The sequence below is a fragment of the Parasteatoda tepidariorum genome, chromosome 4 (genome assembly GCF_982258835.1).
Source record: "Parasteatoda tepidariorum strain Cologne lab strain chromosome 4, Ptep-v5.0, whole genome shotgun sequence".
Lineage (NCBI taxonomy): Eukaryota > Metazoa > Arthropoda > Arachnida > Araneae > Theridiidae > Parasteatoda > Parasteatoda tepidariorum.
Window position 1 is genome coordinate 62069814 of NC_141758.1, and position 21920 is coordinate 62091733.

At 30.1% G+C, this 21920-nt stretch overlaps 1 protein-coding gene across 1 annotated transcript in view; it reads left to right on the forward strand.

Moving 5' to 3' along the window:
* The window catches only part of LOC107442591 (peroxidase-like), a 125365-nt gene that overhangs the window by 58854 nt on the left and 44591 nt on the right, over positions 1 to 21920 (forward strand). Inside the window, exon 4 of the mRNA XM_087161231.1 lies at positions 6831 to 6942. Within this exon, the coding sequence (XP_087017357.1) occupies positions 6831 to 6942 (112 nt within the window). The remainder of the gene's footprint in view (positions 1 to 6830; positions 6943 to 21920) is intronic.

A 21920-nucleotide genomic window follows, 5' to 3' on the forward strand; every position in this document is an offset into this window, starting at 1 on the left:
CGTATTCACTAAAAAAGGAAAAAAATATTAATAATGACAGTACGAATTCAGCCACACCCACAAAACTGTTTAATGCATTCATAATTATCTTCTAAGTTTTTATTAGGATTTTGCATCTCTTTCACATCTCGTATATGTGTTAAACGCTTGTTTTCAATTAACATGATATGATTTTTTTCAGTTTTGAATTAGAAAATTCGCAAATGAATAAATAGCCCTTATCTATAGCTGAAAAGCTAAAACACCTTTTTAAAGAAATTAATTTATTACATATTTCCAAAAAGAAAAATAACTTTCTTTTTTAAGTGTTAAGCAAAAACCGCTGCCTAAATTTTGTTTTAAACAAAAGAACAATATTTTTTTTTAAAGAAAAATAAATATTGGCAATGCAGAGATGATAATGTAGTCTTTTAATAAATTTAGAACAATATTAAAAGGACAAATCAACAAAGCTACTTGTTAAATAAAATTTAATATTCAAACAACGACAAACAATATTTCGCAGACAAATTCCAAAAAAGGAAACTTTTTTAGACTTCTTTACTTAACTTTCAACAAGGCAATAATTTTCGCTTCAAGAAAATGACAGATGTGAGGTTAATTATACTAGCTGAAAGAAAAATTATCCGAACTCAAGATAGCTAGATGAACAAAAAAGATAGATGATTAGCGATAACTATTTTGTCTTTGAAGAAAACGCCAGTATTGCATCATATTTCACTTCAAGCGATTTCCATGTATGGAACAGCAACGTTTTTAAAATTAAAATAAGAAATCGTATTTACGTAAATTGAAACTCGTTTCAGCACTTTAAAATAAATTAAAATATAAAAAATTAATTAAGAGTTGCCAGTTAAACAATAAATTTATTTTCAATTTAAACTTTAGGTTAAAGTTGCGCACAATTTATAAAATCTTATCTAACATCCTGCATTTAATTTCGTAAAAATTAATAAATTGCATTTTTTATTGTGTTTTGAAGGAACAATTCATGATTTACACGGAGAAAAAAAATTCTGATTAAATTACCGTACTGTAATAAAATTTCTGGTAAAATAAACCGTAATTCTGGTAATAGAAACAAAATATTTGGTATTTATAAACGATTCATTTGGTAATTTATGCGTTAGAATAATTCTCGAAATTATGGATGTTATTACCAAATAATTAATAAAAATGCAAAACTAAAAAGTTAATTTACCTGAATTTATTGTTTTTATGCAATGATAAAAGAAATTTTGTCTCATTTACTAAATTTTATCACACATTATAATGCTATATTTTAAGGTTAATTTAATCAAATCATTACCAAAGCACTTCATAAAAAATTACCGAGCTTTTTAATCTTCCTATAGAGCCAGAAATATGGTAAATTTAACGACATTTTGGCAGGTTAGACCATACTTTTTTTCTCAGTATACATTAGGCGAAAGAAAATGCACATTGTGTTACGTAAATGAACAGCCTAAATATTGTTTTTAGCAAAAGAACAATATCCATTTTTAATTTTAAAAATGTAATAAAATCTTCCAAGAAATAGAAAAGCATTGTTTTTGTAAATTTAGAACAATGATAGGAAAAAAAAAACAAATCAACAAAGCTACTTGTTAAACTAACAATACTTCTCAGAGAAATTGCGATTTAAAAAAAAACCTGTAGACTTCTGTACTATACTTCCACTGAGATAATAATTTTCGCTTCAAGAAAATGACAGATGAGAAGTTAATTATATTAACTAAAGAAAAGATAATCTGAGTTCGAGATAGCTAGATGAACAATGAAGATAGACGATTAGCGATACATATCTTGTCTGCGAGGATAATGACAGCAATGAATCGTGTTTTACTTCCAGCAATTTTCGTAAATGGAGCAAAAAAAAGTTTTTTTCTTAAATTTAAAAAAAGAAAACCGTATCTAAGTGAAATGTATCACGCTTTATCACTTAATCGAAAAATGCAAATTTTAAAGCGAAAACAGAAATGAACCAGTGGTTTCTGGCGCCAAATTGTGGCCAGTTGAACAATAAATTTATTTGTAATTTAACCTATTTTTAACTTAGTTGAACACAATTTTATGATGTAAAAAATATAAATGTTTTTAACCAAAGCTGTATGAACTTATTTTTAAAATTATAGCATTAATTTCTCACAATAGGAAACAAATTCTTAGAAAGTAATATAAGTTCATTACATTTACAGCAGCGCTCAGCTTGTAGCTCAGGGTTAGAGAATCGAACTTTGGTCCAACGAGACCTGGATTCGATCTTCGACTCCGCTTATAGCCACCGAGTACATACGGCAAACGTGCTCGTAGAATCTGTTCTGTAATTGAATAAAACGTATTAAAATTGATTAAAATAAGGTCCTGTGATTGATCGCTGAACAGTACCATGGGTATAGGGATCTGGAGGAAATTTCCTTCTCCTTCAGATCTATGCCAAAATTGTAGATGTGGCCTTATAAATGAGTGGTCAAACCATTGCCAATTACCCACTGTGCAGCTCTAGTGTGATGTAAATAAAGTACTTACCTACCTAGATTCGCAGTTCTGTGATACTTTTAGTCAAAAATCAATTTAGTTTCTTTTGACAAGTGCAGAGTTAAATGCATAAATCGTAGCATGATAGTAAATGAAATAAAATTATTGAATTAGAGAAAAATTTAAAAAAAAGTACAATCATATCGGTTACATATTTATATTAAATAAGTAGAGAGGTTTTCTCATCAATCCCTGCAATTCCTACATAATCATTTTTATTTCTTAACAATGAGAGTTTATTGCACCAAAAATAAAAGCTATTGCATTTAAAAATTTGAAAAAGTTTTTTGTAGTAACTTAGATTCATTGCTGCTATTGAGAAATAAATTAAATCTAATCATCATTTTCGGTTAACAATTGCAATACTCAGAAAACCGACTCACTGGAATCAGAAAAACAACACTCTTTATTTCCTAATTGGAATAATCTACAAACTCAGTTTTTGAAGTTATACTTCTTATGCGACTTCCAACAAGGTTGCGTTAAACGTTTAACGCTACATTTTTATTGGCCGGGAAATCACGTGGTAGGATCCAGTTATCCCTCATTCATTTCCATATTGTTTTGGTTCTCACTAGCACAAAAATAATAATAGTATTGCTTTTCTATAAATATTTTTTTAGTTTGATTTGATACACATATAATTTAATAGGATAGTATTCTTTATTTTCAAATTTAGTGGATAACAATTGTAAAAAATGAGTGAAAATAGAGCCCCTGAATTAGACAGGCCGACTCATCATCTATTTTTGCTCCAAAGAGCTAACATAAGCACAATACTAACTTAACGTTAACTTGTGAACTTTTTTACTCCAATATTGCTTGATAGGTCAGCTCTGATAGTATAAGAGCCTTAAGTGAAAACAATCCCACGGACAATGCGAAGGATTTAAGGTTACGTCAATGTACGTCTCTTGTGAATATCAATTGATTGTTAGGTTTTCTCTTTTGAAATTACATTATGACGCATTCACATACATTATTAATGCAAATACATTTTCCATGGTGAGACGATGAGGCAACCACAAGCACTTCCACTGGTTCAAGAGATCCACGAGGGAAAAATGCACAATATTACCGCTATTACAGAGCACGGAAACGAGCGGAGCAGGAAAAAGAGTCGTTGAATAGAACTAGTGATCCTTCTACGACTGCTGATTCTTCTACAATTAACGTAGCAGGTTACAAAGTTTAACTTCTTCCGTGCGGAGGGACTCCACGCACTATTTTTTTTCCTTTCTTTTTTTGTTAAAAGTTATTTTTTCAAAGTTTTGTCTTGAAATCTATTTTTCTCAATAACATTTTTTCACCTGGCACTTAAGATTACTCGACTTCTAAAAAACCTAAGTTAAGTCTTGGTAATTGGTTTGAGTATAGCAAGTTGCTCAAAATTCATACTAGCACTTGAATATTGGGAAATATCTTATATTTTCTTGGAAGCCAAAATAATTTTTTCATATAAAAAACCGGGGAAAAAATTTTTTTAGTTTGAAAAAGAATTTTTTTATTTTTTTATTTCTTTTGGCCAGTGTGGTTTTTAAAAAAAACTATATGTGACTGCCTATTTAAATTTGTTTCAAGTGATTTATATTGTTTTTATGATTTTTATTTTTAAATCGTTTTTCCTTCAAATTTCAGTCCTAAGGAGAATTAAAGTTTAAAAGTTCCTTACATTATTTCACAGAAATGTTCGTATTTAAATAATGTTTGTGCTTCTCTCAACTCCGATAAAAAAAATTCGATAAAAAAAACTCCGATAAAAAAGTTAAATAATAGATATGATACAGAAAGTGAAATAAATTTGCAGATTAATGTATTCTTAATGAAATCAGAACCCCTAGACCACTAAAAAAACAATTTGGTTTAAACCAATCTTATTAAAACAAGCCGAAGAATGTTCACTTATAAAGAGAAACAGGAAATATGAAAAAATTGATAAATATGACAACCAAAGCTGACTTCTTCAGGGGGTACCATCTGCAGAAGTCATAAAAGCAAAACCTTTTCTATCAAGAGAGCACGACAAAAATCTAAAATTGCTCTCTCTGAACCCCAAAGGTTTTGCCAAAGTCCAAGAAAAGAATATAATACATAATATAAAATACATAAAACAAATACAGAAGAATAAAAGTAAGACAAATGCAGAAGAATAGTACGTACAAAGCTAACTTGAAACAAAAATTCAATAACTAGATAACACAACTGACTGCGAAGTAATATTTTAAATGCTTTTAAAATTTTGAAATCTTCTCTTAATTCACTTATAAAGAGCTGATAAACTTGTTGGCAGATTTAGAGATAAAACATAAATATTTTATCCGCATAATCATTCTCTTTAGCCAAAAAAAGCCTAATTTTCGTTCTCATTTCTTTTTTCTTCATTGGTTCTATGACGAATCGAATAAATTCAAATTATTACATTCTAATAACTGAAATGAAATTTTAAAATCATTAGCCACTTTCTTCCCAAAACATGAAAGACATTTTTATGAAATAACTTTTTTTAAGTTCTCTACTTCTATTTTTATTTATTTTTTATTATTTTTCTATTTTATTTATCTATACTGAGAAAAAAGTATGAAATAAACTACCGGAATTTTGGTGAAATTAACCACAAAATATAGTGTTCTAATGCGTGTAAATATAGCGAAATTCGGTAATTTTATCATGATTTCGTAAAGCATGTCATAAAACTATTTATTCCGCAAAATTTACTTTTTTTTTTTACTGAAATGCCATTACCATGCAGAACAGTAATTTTAACAGAATTACTTTCTCCGTCTATAATTACAAGATTGAAATCATTGTAATATTTTATATTAAAAAAAATTTACAGAACTGTGGGCTAGGGGTCTATGGATGTTAAAGCTCCACCATTTCGAGCTCGACTTCATGGTGTTGAAAATTCGCTGAGAATCGCCCTCGCTTTGTCAATCTTCTCAGACAGACTGGTATCCCTTGATCTGAAACTAGACGGGTTTCACTGACGATAGAATTCTTATTTTTCACAATGTCAATTTATATTTATAGCAAGGAGAAATATATGACTAAATGCTGGAAATCGCAGTTTTTTTGCACTTAAGAGATTGCTAACAACAAAAGTAATAACGAGGAAAACAAAGATTCAGGTTTACAATGCTATAATCGGAACAACCGTTTTCTGTGGATCAGAGACATGGAATCCAACCCAGAAACAAGAAAAAATGCTGATTAACTGAGAAAGAAAAATTCTTAGAACTATTTTTGGACCTGTTAAAGGGGGTGATCTGTGGAGAAGACGATGCAATTTCGAAATTTCAAGACTATTTAAAGAAAAAGGTATAATCAATTATGTAAAAGCAAAGAGAATTAAATGCCTAGGACACCTTGAGAGAATGGAGGAAAACAGAGGCACTAAGAAAATATTCAAGGGGCAGGCCAAAGGAAAAAAGGAAGGCCAGCCAAGAGATGGTTAGACAAGGTGGAGAAAGACCTTAAGATTCTAAAGATCCAAAACTGGAAACAAAGAGCTAGAGACAGGGGTCTTTGGAGAAAAATTGTTAGTGAGGCCATGGTCCAACTTGGACTGTAATGCCGGGGAGTTAGTTAGTTAGTTAGCAAGAGGAAATAGTTGTTGATCCCTTGTGCCAGTTTATAATATCCAAATTCTTAGACTAAGATTGTTTGAAATTGATAGAAACTCGTTTTGCTTGGAGCCTGGATTGTATAAACGATGCTAAGTTCTTGGTCCAAGCCCTTGGATGATAGCAGAACATGTTCAACTTTCCATCCAAGTTGTTGCCTTCCCAAAATTAATCAGCTTCTAAAGTTACTTGACGTCAGTGAACTGTCATATGATCATTTCATTTTGTTGTCCGTTTTCATATATTCTAACTTAAATAATTGATCTATTAAGATCCATTTCATAATTTGATTTGATTTTGTAATTGTGCCTTCATGTAAATATCATTTTTATAATCTTAAATATGAACAATGCACATGCGCAAACTTTTCATCAGACCAATCAGTGGCATTCAAGGTTCTAGTGTCAACGAATACTCCAATTTCTTGGACCACAAAGTTCCTCCAAGTCCCCGGATTCAAGAACTCGGACGGTATAAACTTTAGTTAAGCCCTATTTAAATAAATGCGTCTCATAATACATTACGCAGTTCCTCGTCTCAATTTGAATCAAAATCTAACTCACCTTGAGACCTTCTTGTGGATTCACAAAATTTAGGCCAAGCTATAGATAAATTTTGAACCGATTTCTCGCAGTATAACGTAATTATATTTGAATGTTTTTGTTTCAGGTGAAGAAGTGCCATATGAAGTAAAAGAGTTATCCTCGGTTTATCCTAAAGCTAACCAAGTTTCCATACCAGCAGAAATTCTATTAGAAACAGTTAGGATTCTTGCTCACAGGTAAGCTTCAAACTATTTTGATTTTTATATTGATTTCTACAATTTATTTCGATTATACCTTTTCCTTTTAAGAACATTTGACAAGTATATCGACTATACTGCGCTATACATATTTTAACTTAAATGTTTCTGATCCAGAAATTTAAAAGAAGAAATCCATAAAAGTACAATTTTTTAACAAATATCTAAACAGGCAAATTTCAGCATTTCAATAAATAATTTTTCAAGAAATCGGATAATAAATGTCGAAAACATGCTATGAATTGGCGCACATTTTTCCAAATACTACAAGTTTAAAACAAAAAAGTTTAATAAAATTTGAAATAACAGCATTTTTACTAGTGTTAAAGAAATACTGTTTTTTAAAATGCGATTAAAAATCTTAAAGAGTTTCAGTTATAAAATAATTATTTAGTCAAAGATTTCGAAGCATTGACTTAATTGAATGAAAACGAGAATAAGAGTTTTCCTTGGTTCGGTTATTCATCTCCAGTTATAAAATAAAATAAAATAAGAACTTTCCAATGCTCAAATATAAAAATAATCTTAAAAGTAGTAGTTTTAAAATCCATCATTTGTTCAAGTGCGTGAACGCTCCAATAGCGCTGTCGGTTAAGGTATCGATCACACCACTGTTGGACAGTTGGGGTAGTGAGTTCGATCCTGAAAGCCGACAAAACAACCGACGTGTATATGCAGCAAATGTGTATTTACAAAAGGTGTTGTCTGGAGAGGGGTATCAGCTCAGGTACATTTCGTCTGACCAGGTTCAAAATTACGTGGTATTCCTCATATGGCTGTTAAAAGTTAGAGCTCTAAAAATGAGACTGGATGTTTGGTCATGGTTTCGTGATGATCTTAAAATCACGTGGATATTTTCAGTGATATCAATTAAGTTTTGTTTTATAGTTTATTTTATAGTACTATTCGATGAATAAAGGCTTACAACTATATTATGTGATCTCAGTGATATATGCCTCAAATTATGTTTACAAAACATAAGCAGACTACAAAAAAGATTCAAGCAAATCTACGTCAGAAAGCTGAAATAAAAAATAATGATTTAGTTGGAAACAGCATATAAAACAGTTTAAAAAGCCAGGCAGCCGTTTCGATACTATGACAAATTTAATCATGGGCGTTGAAACTAATGATGATATTTTTTAACTATTATATTTACCTTAAATTCTACTTTATTATTGTAAAATTATTTTATTATAGTCTTAACTTAGTAAATAAGTAAAAAAAATTAAGAGATTAAAAAATATAAAATTAAAAGTTTCTCCACGTGTTTCTCCACTATTGCCTATTCGAATTTGAAGGACAACAATAAGCTTTATACACTTTTATAAGCGTTTTTTTTTCTTACAAAAAGTGCTTTTTCAAAATTATATTTATGAATGATATTAGGTGAAGAAAAAGGAAACTGATGAGGTAGAATTTAATTAAGATGAAATAGTACAAAAATACAAAATTTTCAAGAAAAAACTAAAAACTCGTTCTAAAACCGCCAATAGAAATAAAAACTATTAACCAAATATGTCCAGAATTAAGGAACTATTCAAAAATAACTATTAGAACCATGCACGCCAACTGAACTAACAGTATAATAATAGTCATTAATCTTTTTTTAAGGTAACCGATTACCTTTTCTATGACAATTTTGACGTAAATATAATTTTTTCCGCTTTCATTTAAAATAAAACTATAGACTTTTTCCTTTCAAAAACCGTTTGAGTTTTGTTTCTACGTCAAATAGAACAAAAATTATGACTATTTTTTAAAAAAAAACATCTATTTTATTTGTTACAATGATAACTATGCTCTTTTTTCGTCATTTTTTCAAAACTAAATTTTCGGTTATTTTCCTTCATTCCAAATGTTACATCCAAATACATTTTAGTTCAAATTTAGCACGAGTTTTTCGATACATATGTCTAGGGAATGGACTGCCGGGGCGGAGCAGGCAGTTTAAACTATTATTTTATATTATACAGCTAAAATAATTATTAATTGCACTATTTTAACGATTTCTACCAAATAAATTTCTGTATTTGCTATGAAACATCGAAATATTAATATTATGTCTAATGCTTAGTTAATTTCTTCATTTGAATTTTTATGAGTATTATAAAAACAAGAATAATGCAGAAAAATAATAAACTTTAGCAAAGTTAGGTGATCTTTTTTGTTGCTAGTTTTCCCCCATATATTTTTTGTAGAATTATTTTTCTATTTTTTTTTCATACCCTATTCATGACACACACATAAATCTATATAAAAAATTTCAAAATTCCGTCTCCGAAGGTATTCGGATACCTTAAACAAAACTCTTTAACAAGCTTTCCTGTCATTTGATCCAAGTGATTTGTATGTTGCCCAAAATTACACAACTCAAGCTGAAAATGAATGTAAAGGAAAAAGAAAAACAGATGGAATGCGGTCGATTTAGGAGGAGATGATGCATATCGGAAGAATCACACGAACAAATGACCGATTGGTTATCAAGTTACTAGAGATGCAAAGGTGAAAATGATGCCAGTTCGTTATGGCGCTCTCACTTCAATGAGTAGGTGCAAAACTTTCCTTTCTCTATGTTGCGTCATCGACTCAGAGAATTCAAACCAGAGATATAAAACACGGCCGAAGGGAGACGTACAATTTTATCTCTAAAAACATGGCTGTCATGTTTATGTAAATTACAACAAGCTGTCAAATCAAGTTGAAAGCAAACATAAATCTAAAGAACTTACCAAGGATTGTCGGAGTATTTTTCTCTTATTGTAATTCTATGTCCATCGTTTAACTACGCGTAATTCATAAGATATCACACAATTGGTTCAGCAATATATGGTATCCCTTTTATGGCTACTGTTTTGGCAAATTTGGGAGGAAAAATTTTTCTTTAACTCGCATGGGAGAAATATGTCGAAATGTAAAAATAATAAATAAATATTGCTTTTTTAATCATATATTAACCTTTTAAATAACCACTTTTTTAAAATATTTTTCGTATTTGGTTTCATCCATGAAAAGTAATTCATTTAGCTTATTATCTATAATTAAATTGATTATTGATTTTCAACATTTTGCATATTGCAAAGAATTGGCCCTATACTTGATCTAAATAACCAATTTATAAATTCTATATTTATATGAGGAGAAAAGAAAATTCTGGTAAAATTACCGTATTGTGACACTCTTAGTAAGAAAAAAAACACAGAGTTAAAAAAAAAAACATAATAAAAAAATCATAAACTAAAATATAAGGGTATTCAAACCATTCATATGGTAACTTTTTTGGTCCTACAGTAACTGTTTACCTAAAATTCTAGTTTTTAAAATTATAGTTCTTATTGCCACACATTTAGCAAAGAATGCAAAACTGAAAAGTAAATATAACTAAATAAATGATTTTTATGTCATTTTCCAAAGCGTCATGACAAAATTACAACAATTTTTTCTCAGAGTATGAATAAACATGCTGAAATTTCTGTGCATTTCGTTTTGTTAACGCACACAACAAAATAATCTACCTATAGCAGCATACAAAAAACAGTCAGTCTTAGCAAAACTATAATTACCGTTACTGTTAAACAGTTTTGTATGGCTCAAAATAAATAAAAGAAAATCACTATCATTAATTGCGATGCATCCTTGAGGGCGCATCCTATCAGATCACTAAATCAGATTGGCACCAATTTTTCCGCGTGCATGTTAAAGGTGGGTTACTGCGCTTACTTTCGAATTCACTAATTGCGAGCTGATATTAGCGCACAGCTTCCGTGAACTATATGTTCGCAACAAGTTATCGACCTCATCTTCTTTTATTGTTATTGGAGATCGTGTCAGTGGGGAAAAGAAGTATTTTTCTCATTCTTTATAGGAAGATATTCATTAAGATGATCAGATAATCTAAGTTTTTCTTTTTAAATTTCTGAGAGAATTATGATGCACGGGTGCAGGAAAATGTCTCATAAAGTAGCTTTCGCTGCAGATTAGTTGAAGGTGCCCTTACTTTTGAGTTTATTAATTACATGCTGTCATTGGCGTACAGATTTTATGTTCTCGTGAATTTAACGATCTCGCTTACGGTACATGGGTGTAGAAAAATGCCTCATAAAATAGCTATCGCAGCAGATTAATTAAAGGTGCCTGCACTTTTCAATTTACCAATTGCATGCCGATATTAGAGTACAGTTTCAATATTCTCAAGAAGTTATCGTTTAGTTTCCTTTATTTTTTTTTTGTAGTTATTGGAGATGGTGTCAGTGGGGAAAAGAAGTATTTTTCTCATTCTTAATAGGAAGATATTCATTAAGATGATCAGATAAACTAAGTTTTTCTTCTTAAATTTCTGAGAGAATTATGATGCACGGGTGCAGGAAAATGTCGCATAAAGTAGCTTTCGCTGCAGATTAGTTGAAGGTGCCCTTACTTTTGAGTTTATTAATTACATGCTGTCATTGGAGTACAGGTTTTATGTTCTCGAGAATTTAACGATCTCGCTTACGGTACATGGGTGTAGAAAAATGCCTCATAAAGTAGCCATCGCAGCAGATTAGTTAAAGGTGCCTTCACTTTTCAATTTACCAATTACATGCCGATATTAGAGTGCAGCTTCAATGTTCTCAAGAAGTTATCGTTTAGTTATCTTTTTTTGTAGTTATTGGAGATCGTGTCAGTGGGGAAAATAAATATTTTTTTATCTGAATATGAGGACATTCGTTAAGATCACTAAGTTTTCTTAAAAAACTAAGCCTAATTTAAGTTTTTTTTAAATATGAGAAACTTACGGTACATGGGTGTAGAAAAATGCCTCATAAAGTAGTTTTCGCTACAGATTAGTTAAAGGTGCTTTGACTTTTGAGTTTACTAATTACATGCTGTCATCAGCTTACAGAATTTATGGTCTCGTGAATTTAACGATCTCATCTTCTTCCGTCCATACTGGAGATCGTGTCACTGGGGAAAATATTTTTTTTTATCTCAATGTGAAGACATTCGTTAAGATCACTAAGTTTTTTATGATACATGGGGTAGAAAAATATCCCAAAAAGTTGCTTTCGCTGCAGAAGATGTCTTTAAATTTCAATATGCCAATTAGATGCTGACACTAGCGTACAGCTTCAATGTTCTCAGAAAATTATCGCTTAGTTAACTTATTTTGTACTTATTGGAGATCGTGTCAGTGGGGAAAATAAATATTTTTGCATCTTAGTATGAGTACTGTTATTTCCAATCTGTATTTTCTGAAGCGGATAAAGTATTTTAATCAGTAATACCAGAATAAGTTTTGTTTTACTGCAAATGTCCTTACCTTACTGTAAAGTAACCTAAATGTTTCCTTCGTGAGGGGAAAGCATGCTTGAAAATTTAAATAAAGGTCGCTTTCTTTCGTTAGCATTTTTTAATGAATTAAGATAATATCAATTGGAATTAATTTGATAAAAGAATATAAACTATCACTGTTATTTCTTTTCATATTGCCTAATCTGAATCAATATTTTATTTTTATTTTCTTTAAAATTTCTATTTATTACTAAACACGTTTAATGCCCAAACAATGAAAGGAACAAGTTTTTTTTTTAATCTACCGCAGATAATAAAATTTCGATGCTCACAACGATAATTTTAAACAATATCTTACATAATGTGTTTGACCGAAGTATATTTTTACTTATATAAAGCTCTGCTTAGACGTAAAAAAATTCTAGAAAAAGTCGTTTGAACTTTAAGCAATTAAATATCAGCTAATAAAAATAAAGAGTGACGATTTAAGGTCAAGTACAATAATAATATTCTTTTATTAGAAAATAAAAACCGCTATGTCATAAAAACGTCAATCATATCAACACGGAAATGTAAAGCATGAGCACAAAAGCGTGAAATAAAAACAAACAATAAGATCAAGAAAACAGAGAACAAAAATATTAGACATAAATCTAGCAAAGTAAATAATGTGGAAAATCTATGCTGTTGTAGAAAAAAAATTATTATTTTTTTTATTTATTAACAAAAATAATTCATAAATAATATATTCATTGGAAAACAGTAACTAATTAATTTTCGCAATGATCAATGATTTAAAAATAAAAATAATGGAAATAAATAAAAAAATTTAGTACCACGTGTTTTACGTAAACTAACAAGAAAAATTAGTTCAGTTTTTTTATTATTCTTAAGGAAAAAAAGCGTAGGGTACCTTGCTTTCGAAAGTTCTGAAGAAGGTGGTTCTTGGTGGTGATCTAAATTAATTTGGATAGTATTGCACCCTTAGCTGTAAATAAGATAATTTAACGGCAGTTAAATTATTGAGAACTTTCCGAACTAAAAAGCTAATATTTTAACTGGAGCTTTGTGCTGGATGACAATGCAAGTTAAGTACGGTAAAAAGTGCTGGCCTCCTGAGTGTCGGTACTTTTTACCTTAAAATCTACTTTTATCGCAAAATATCACGGCACAAAAAGTCTGGTATACCATAATTTTTGTAGTAATATTTACTGAAAATCACTGAATCACTGTAATTAAATAAATTTTACTGTAAAAATTCCAATATAAAATTTTACGGTAGAAATGAATTTTACTGTGAAGTGTATTTTAAGGTAAAATAAATTTATTTTTTGCCATAAAACCAGAATTTTTTATAGCGTAGTTTCTTAAATGGCGCAAAATAAGTTTAACATCATTTTAACTTTGATTAAAGGTTTGGTCATTTTTCAGCGTATAAAACTTATAACATCAAAACTAAGAAAGTGATCGTCTTGTATTAGTTTCTTTTACGTGAAAGAAATTTTTTAAATAATCATTCTTCTTTTAAATAATCATTGATAAATGCTGCAAATCTACTTATTAAAGTAAACAAGAGTTTAACTTAACGTAATTATGTGTCATCATATATTTTCACTGACCCAATTAATGTTTCCAGCAAATTGACTGGAGAAAGATATAAGTAAATAATAAAACAAATAACCAAATCTTCTGAAAAGAACTTTAGCTTATATTATGTTGTTACTAGTTTTTACAACTTTCATTGTTAACCTTTGACATCCAGAAGAAAAAAATAATCCCAAAAAGACTATGTTTTATTTTTTTGACATTTTTTAAGAAAAATTATGTCTTAATTTTTCTCACGGCAGATTCTTTTTCATAAATAAGCTTACAGTAATCTAAAAAATATTGAATAATCAATAAAACTAATCACAGAAACTTCATTTAAAACCACAGATTAAGTAAAACTTGTGTAAACTATATATTGAAAATTGCTCTTTTCTCTGTATGGTGCTTAAGAGGATTTAATGAATATTCCATAGAATTAAAATCTCGGACATTCTGTAATTAATTTTCAGCAGTACAAAATTTGAGCTGTACTCTGAATCTTGTGCATTACGATAAATGAAAAATGGAGCACCTTTAATAACTTTTAGTCTAATAATCAAATTATCATGTTTTTAATCCAAAATTAATGGTTTGAGGGGCTAAGCGTAAATATGCTAGTTAACTCGTGCAGAAGGTATTTTGAGTCGAAAAATTAGGCACAGAAGCGTACTTCATCTGAATTAACATATTTTTTAAGCGAATTTCGATCCTAAACCGTAAATTAAAAAGAAATCTGAAATGTATAGTCTTAATAGTTTAAGCAGGAGATTAAGCAAAAATTTGAGATCCTTAATATTAATTTCTTTATATTGAATAGTTTTAAAAACTTATACTCTTGAACTTACATATCTCAAGAACTGTTTGACGGATTCAAGTAAAATTTTGAATTTTGTCCTTTAAAGTTACTAAGTTTAAAATGTATATGAATTATAATTCAAAAGAATTTTACACTTATTAAAGTAAATAATACAACCTTGTAAACTTTTATGAAAAAATTATTTAATTAATTGCAATAACTCCAAAAATATAGTAAATTATGCAAAAATAAGAATTAGAATTTGAGGGCCCAAGCTTTCTACCACTATTTAACTTTTAAAACTATATTTTTCGTCTTGCGGCTACCCCTACTTCCATAATTTGTGGGAAAAGAATCTAAATCATTCAAAGAAAATACGTTCTTTGTTTCTGATTTTAAAATCATGATTTATCGCATAAAGTTTTTTATGAACATCCTGAATACGCACTGCTTAACTACTCATTAGATTATTTTATAACGATCCTAAACTCCCTAAAATAAAAGTTTTAAAGTACCATGTTGATCTTCAAATTTTCAAAATTAATCAGATAAATACAACTCAGACATATTTTCTAAAAGGAAAAATCCAAAATTTCCCTTAAATTTCAAAACTAAAGCTGTCAATAATCAATCAAGATTAATGCAGAAGTGATAGATGATAAATACTCTAACTCACAAAACACAACTTTTGATAAATGAAACAGGTTATAGGTCACTTCGAATTAAAGAAAAGATCTTATCACTTTCATCTGTCACAATATTACCAAAGATATTTTTTAAGCTTGCTTTCAGACTTTTGAAAAATGCAAGGCAGAATATTTTTTCTGGAAAACGTGAAATTTGGGTTAAAGCTTTATTGGTTTTTATGATATCTTGCAATATTTTATATCTCATAATTAGATATCCTACAATATTATAATATTATATTAGAGATTTAACAATATTTTATTCAATAACTTGCAATTTTAATTGACTTATCAAGTTAACAAAATTAAGTACTTAATTTTTGTTTATGATATCTCACAATATTTTATATTTCATTATTAGATAGCCTACAATATAATAATATTATATTAGAGATTTAACAATATTTTATTTAGTAACTTGCAATGTTAATTGACTTATCAAGTTAACAATTTTTATATTATTATTAACTTAATTTATATTTATAGTAATTTTATGTATTATATTACTTTTACTGTTTGCAAATTGAAGTTAAAGTTTCAAACAAGCAAAGTTTTATTTGTCCAAATAAATAGTTTGAATTTTGTCCAATTTCAATCGATGCTTGACGAGTGTACAATTAAGCATTCCAAAAATGAAAATTTGGTGAAGAAATGAACCGATTTATGAATTCTGATTTCTTTAAAGGTCAAAGTTCATCTAACTTCACAAAAGTGTCCTTTTTTTTTAATTTAACTGAAATTACAGAAATTAATTTACAATCAGAAGCTAAATTTCTCTCAATACATTTTGAAGTAAAATATTATAAAATTTTGATCTTGAAAAATTCCATGAACTATAATCAGAGCGCCACAGATCATATTAATTTTTGCAGCATATGTAATTGATATATCTCAAAAGTACCAAGCAATCACAGAATTAAGCTTTAGAAAAGATCAGAAAAAAATTTTTATTTTTATTGCAAAAATAATTGTAAAAATTCATTATTAAATACACTAATTTTACACTAATTTTAGTGAGAACATTTGCTCAATTTTACTTTATTGTAAGTAATTGCTTTTATCAAAATAGTCACAATTAACCATTTTATTAATTTAGTTAGTAATTCTTTCGCTCTTATGGAAACTGGAAATACAAAACAGGAAAATAAATTTAACAGAATAAATGGTTTTTAAGCTATATTCTTAGGTACAATGATAAAATTACTAAATTTTACCGCATTTACCAAATTTTATCACTTGTTATAGAACCATTTTATATTGTTAATTTTACGAAAGCGCTTAGATAAAAATTAAGATGATCTTATAGATCCAGAAACGCAGCAAATTTTCCATATTCCGGTAATTTTGGCCATACATTTTTTTTCAGTGCCGAGAGATATTACACCACAGTTTTTACAATGTGTAAACAAATCTATTTAGGTAATATCTGTAAACCATATTATTACGTGTATCTTAAGAAACAGTCATAACACACTTAAAGTACTTCCAGAAATTCTATTCTCTTTATCACATACAATTAATTGACTTTATTTTTTCATCGAATCTCACGAAAATATAAAAAGGAAGTAGAAATATTCTCATCTTGCGAAATCTTGTGCAATTTCTCACGTAAAACACTCAAAAGGGCTTTTCCTTCAACGATTTAGTTTCGCCTGCAGCAAACGTCCTTTGTAGGTCACATCCTGAAATCTTCGATCATCCTCTTAATTTCTTTTCTTTTTATTTTTTTTTTCACTTTCTTTTCATGCTGTTCCCAAATCAAATGTCTTTGACTGCCTCCTCTAAAAAGGCACCTGTCTCTTAGCCCTTGGGAGTATACAGACTTCTTTTTGCATAATAAAAACTAAAGGGGGGCAAACATTAGTTGATTATGTAACCAACTGACCGAATAGGTCACTTAGAGGAAAAACTCGTATTGGCAATCATAAAAAAAAAATGTTGAAAATTATTCTATCTACAAAAATTTGAATAAATAGTTTTTAATCAATGCAATATGCCATAAACAAATAGTCACTAGGAATTTTATTGAGATTCTTAGTAAATCCAAGTACAGTATTAATGACGTCATATTTTATTAAATCCAATAAGTAATCGTTATTCAATAATATTAGGTTCATATTTCGCATTCCTCATAAGTGTTTAGTAGTTTGTATGCTTTTTTATAAAAACACGAAAATTAAAATAATTTATTAATCAGTAATGATAATTTACTTATAGTTTTACTGATAATTTACTTATAGTTAGTTGGTAGTTTTTAATCAGTGCAATATGCAATAGGTCACTTAGAAGAAAAACTTGTATTAGTAATCATGAAAAATTACTGAAAATTGTTCTATCTACAAAATTTAAATAAATAGTTTTTAATCAATGCAATATGCAACAAATAAATACTCACTAGGAATTTTATTGAGATACTTATTAAATCCAAGTATAGTATTTCTCAGTATTAATGACGTCATCTTTTATTAAATCCAATAAGTAATCGTCATTCAATAGTATTAGGTTCATATATCATATTCCTCATGTGTGTTTAGTGGTTTATCTGTTTTTTTATAAAAACACAAAAATGAAAATAATTTATTAATCAGTAATGATAATTTAGATTTTTTCTTTTGATTCAGTTGTATTAATAAAGAATTTGAAATCGATTTTGCTCAGATTAAGTAATGGTTATTAGATTTATTGTACTTGTTTTCAAGTCAGTGTAATTAGAATCCTTTTACTGATTGTTAAATAAGTAGTATAAGATTCATTATACTTGTTGCATAATAAAAATTAAAGAGAAACAACATTAGTTGATTATGTTATCAAGTGACCGAATAGTCATTAGTCGAATAGTGACCGAATAGTCATAATCGTAAAAAATTACTGCAAATTGTTCTATCTACGAAAATTTGAATAAATAGTTTTCAATAAATGCAATATGCCATAAATAAATATTCACTAGGAATTTCATTGAAATTTTTATTAGATACAATAAGTATAGTATTTCTCAATAATGATTGTCAGGGTCACGTGATGTAATAACACGCATTTTCTGATGTTGCGAGCTAAAAGCTTGATATTATAGATATATTCATTTTTTTTGTTTTGGGTTTTTGGACGATGGATGAAAAAGAATAATAAAATGGTGAATTAGTTTTTGTAGAATTTTGCGTTATTTCTTTTGTAAAAGGTTACGACTGACAAATGTGCGGGGAAACCCCAATGGATTTCGAAATAAAAGATTGGTAGTTGTTTGTTCTATGAATTTCGAGTTGTTTGATGGAAGATAGTGAGTTATTTAGATTGTCTTGAAATTGGTTTAGGAAGTGGCATTTTTTTTTGTAAGAAGGTGCTGTTTAGAAAGTAGTAGGTGAAAAATGGCATTTTTAGGAAGAGCTTTAAAAGTAGATTTGAAGTGTTTGGCGGAAGAGTTAGGAGAAACGGCAACGGAAGACATGAGAGTTACCGAATTAAAGAAGATTATATTGGCAAGTACGGAGTACGAAGAGGAGTTTGTGAAGGAATTATTAAAAAGAATAGTTAGTGGAAGAGAAGAAATAAAGCGCCAACAAAAAGAAGATGAAATTAGGCGACAAGAATATGAAATTAAGCAACAGGAAAGGGAAGACGAATTAAAGCGGCGAGAACAGGAAAGGGAAGATGAATTAAAGAGGCGAGAACAGGAAAGGGAAGGTGAATTAAAGCGGCGAGAACAGGAAAGGGAAGATGAATTAAAGCGGCAAGAAAAGGAATATGAATTGGAGAGGTTGAAGATAGAAGCTTCATTGGTACATACTGGTACTATAGGAGAGACGAGCAGCTCTCGAAATGAAGAAACAAGGGAACATGTACCTGGTGGATTGCAAAAATTAATGCGTACTTTTGATCCAAAAGAAGGTGATATAAGTTTTTATCTAATATTGTTTGAAAGACAAGCACGAAGAGTCCATATAAAAGAAGAAGATTGGGTAACGCATCTTGTTGGATTATTGCCTCTAGAAATGGCGAATTTAATTGCAAGGGAGCCTGAAGAAAAAGCAAATGATTATAAACATGTAAAATGTATGTTATTGAAAAGGTTTAAATTGAGCCCAGAAGCATTTAAAATAAAGTTTAAGAGACATTGTAAAGCGGCTGAGAGCACTTGGCGAGATTTTGGATTTGAATTGGCGAACTATTTTAACGAATGGGTTTCGGGACTAAAAATTAATGATTTCGACAGCCTGAAACAACTTGTCATTGTCGAACAGATAAAAGAACGAGTACCTGGAGACATACAAAATCATTTTATTGATGAGTGGAGTAGAATTTGCTCAGTTGACACACTTGCTGAGAAGTTAGATGAGTACGAGAATGCAAGGAAATATAACCAAACTACTAAATTCATTGCTTCTCAACCATATAGGAACTTATACCGGGAAAAACCAAACATGGTTAGTAGAAGATATCATACATTTGGTGAAGGATATAAACATGAGCATAACAACCATGGCAGAATTGATAAGCGGAGTTCTTCCCAAAATCCAGTCACATGTTTTAATTGTGGACGAGTAGGACACTTGGCACGATTTTGTCGAGATAATAAAGAGAGGAGAAGAAACATTGAAGGCAAAGTGGCCGAGGTTCAAGTATCGGAAGGGCAAGTATCCCAAGTTAAGGTACTCAGAAATGGAAATATCGAAAGCAAAGTAGTCACTGCAAGATTTAACGGTGAAGTCATGATAGGAAACAAAAAATGTAAAGGCGTTCAACCAAAAATAGCTGCCCTTAAGAAAGTTAGAATTTCATATAATGGAAATGAATACGAAGCTGTAGTAGATTCTGGTGCACAAATAAGTGTATTTAAAAACGATATAGTGGGTAAGGAAGTGGATTACAAAGGACATATAATACTACAACCTGCGTTTGGCGAAAGTCTAAAAGCTGAATTAAAAGAAGTGGAAATCGCTTTGGTAACGGAAGGATATATTACGCCTATAATTAAAACGATGATAGCAGCCGTCAATGGGTTAAATGCTGACATTTTGTTGGATGCTGAAACTTATGAGGCATTATTAGAACAAAAAAGAGTATACAATCCCAGTTTTACTGCTGCTATGAAGCTAAGATCAGATTCCCGAAAGGAGCAGTTATATATGAGTGCAAGTGACGGAGAAGAGCAGCAGGAGCCAACAGTAGGTGAATGCGGTGATAAAAAGAATGGAAATGAAACCGAACGATTCAAGATACAACAACAAAGTTGCGATACTCTCCAAGAAGCATGGAAATTGGGGAAGCAAAATAAAGGAGGGTATGTGATACAAAATAATATACTATGCCATGAAGAGCTGTTGGACGGGAATAGAATACAACAATTAGTAATTCCCGAAATTAGAAAAGGTAAAATACTAGAAATTGCCCACGAGTCAGTATTCGGAGCACATCTAGGAGCTCGTAAAACAATTCAAAGAATTAAATTTTCCTTTTATTGGCCAGGGATGGTCAAGGAAATTAAAGCTTATTGTAGCTCATGTCATGGGTGCCAAGGTAGAAGAGTTGTTCGTTCAGTAGACAAAATTCCGATAACACCTGTGTCACGTCCTGAACTTCCATTCCAAGTGGTGAACGTAGATCTAATTGGTCCTCTAGATCCAGTATCAGCACAAGGACATAAATATATCCTTTGTTTGATGGACCAACATTCAAGATGGCCTGAAGCAGTCCCGCTCAAATCGTTAACGGCAAGGAATACATGTGAAGCACTGCTCGAAATATTCTGTAGGACAGGAATTCCAGAAGTAATCGTGGTGGATAATGCGACAAATTTTACGGCAAGTTTAACGCAAGAGTTTTTGAAGGTTTTAGGAGCTTGTCCGCGATTTTCAACGCCATACCATCCGGAAGGGAACGGATTGATTGAAAGATGGAACCAAACTTTCAAAAATATGCTACATCACATTATTAGAGAAGTAGGAAGAAATTGGCATCGACATATACCATTTGTACTATGGGCTTATCGAGAAGTTCCAAATGCAACTACAGGAGTACCACCTTTTCTGCTAATGTACGGGAGAGAACCGAAAGGCCCGTTATCTATATTGAAGTCAATTTGGGCCGGAGATATGTTTTTACCTTTGAATATGAAAGGATCAGCGGAGGAATATTTAAAAGAGTTAAAAGGAAAATTAGAAATAGCAACCGAAAAGGCAAGGTTAACAAGTGATGTGCAACAAAGTAATTATGCCAAATATTACAATAGAAGGAAAAAATACCGGGAATTTGCGCCAGGAGATCAAGTACTTGTGCTAATGCATGATTCATCCAATTCATTATATGCCAGATGGATAGGTCCAGTAAAGGTAATTAGAAGAGTGAAACCGAATTCGTATTATTTGCAAATGCCTGAAGGAAATTTAAGATTATTGCATGTTAACAAAATGAGAGAATACAAAGCGAGAATTCAAACAGTTGGAGTTGTCTATGATATTGATGATGAATTTGGTGAAATATACGAAACACCAACTCTTCCTACAGATGTGGAAAGCTATGAAGCATTGAAAGGATTAAATTTGGATTACTTACCCAAAATGCAACAAAATCAATTGAAAGATCTTTTACATAGACGCAAAACGTTGTTTTCGGGGAAGATAAGG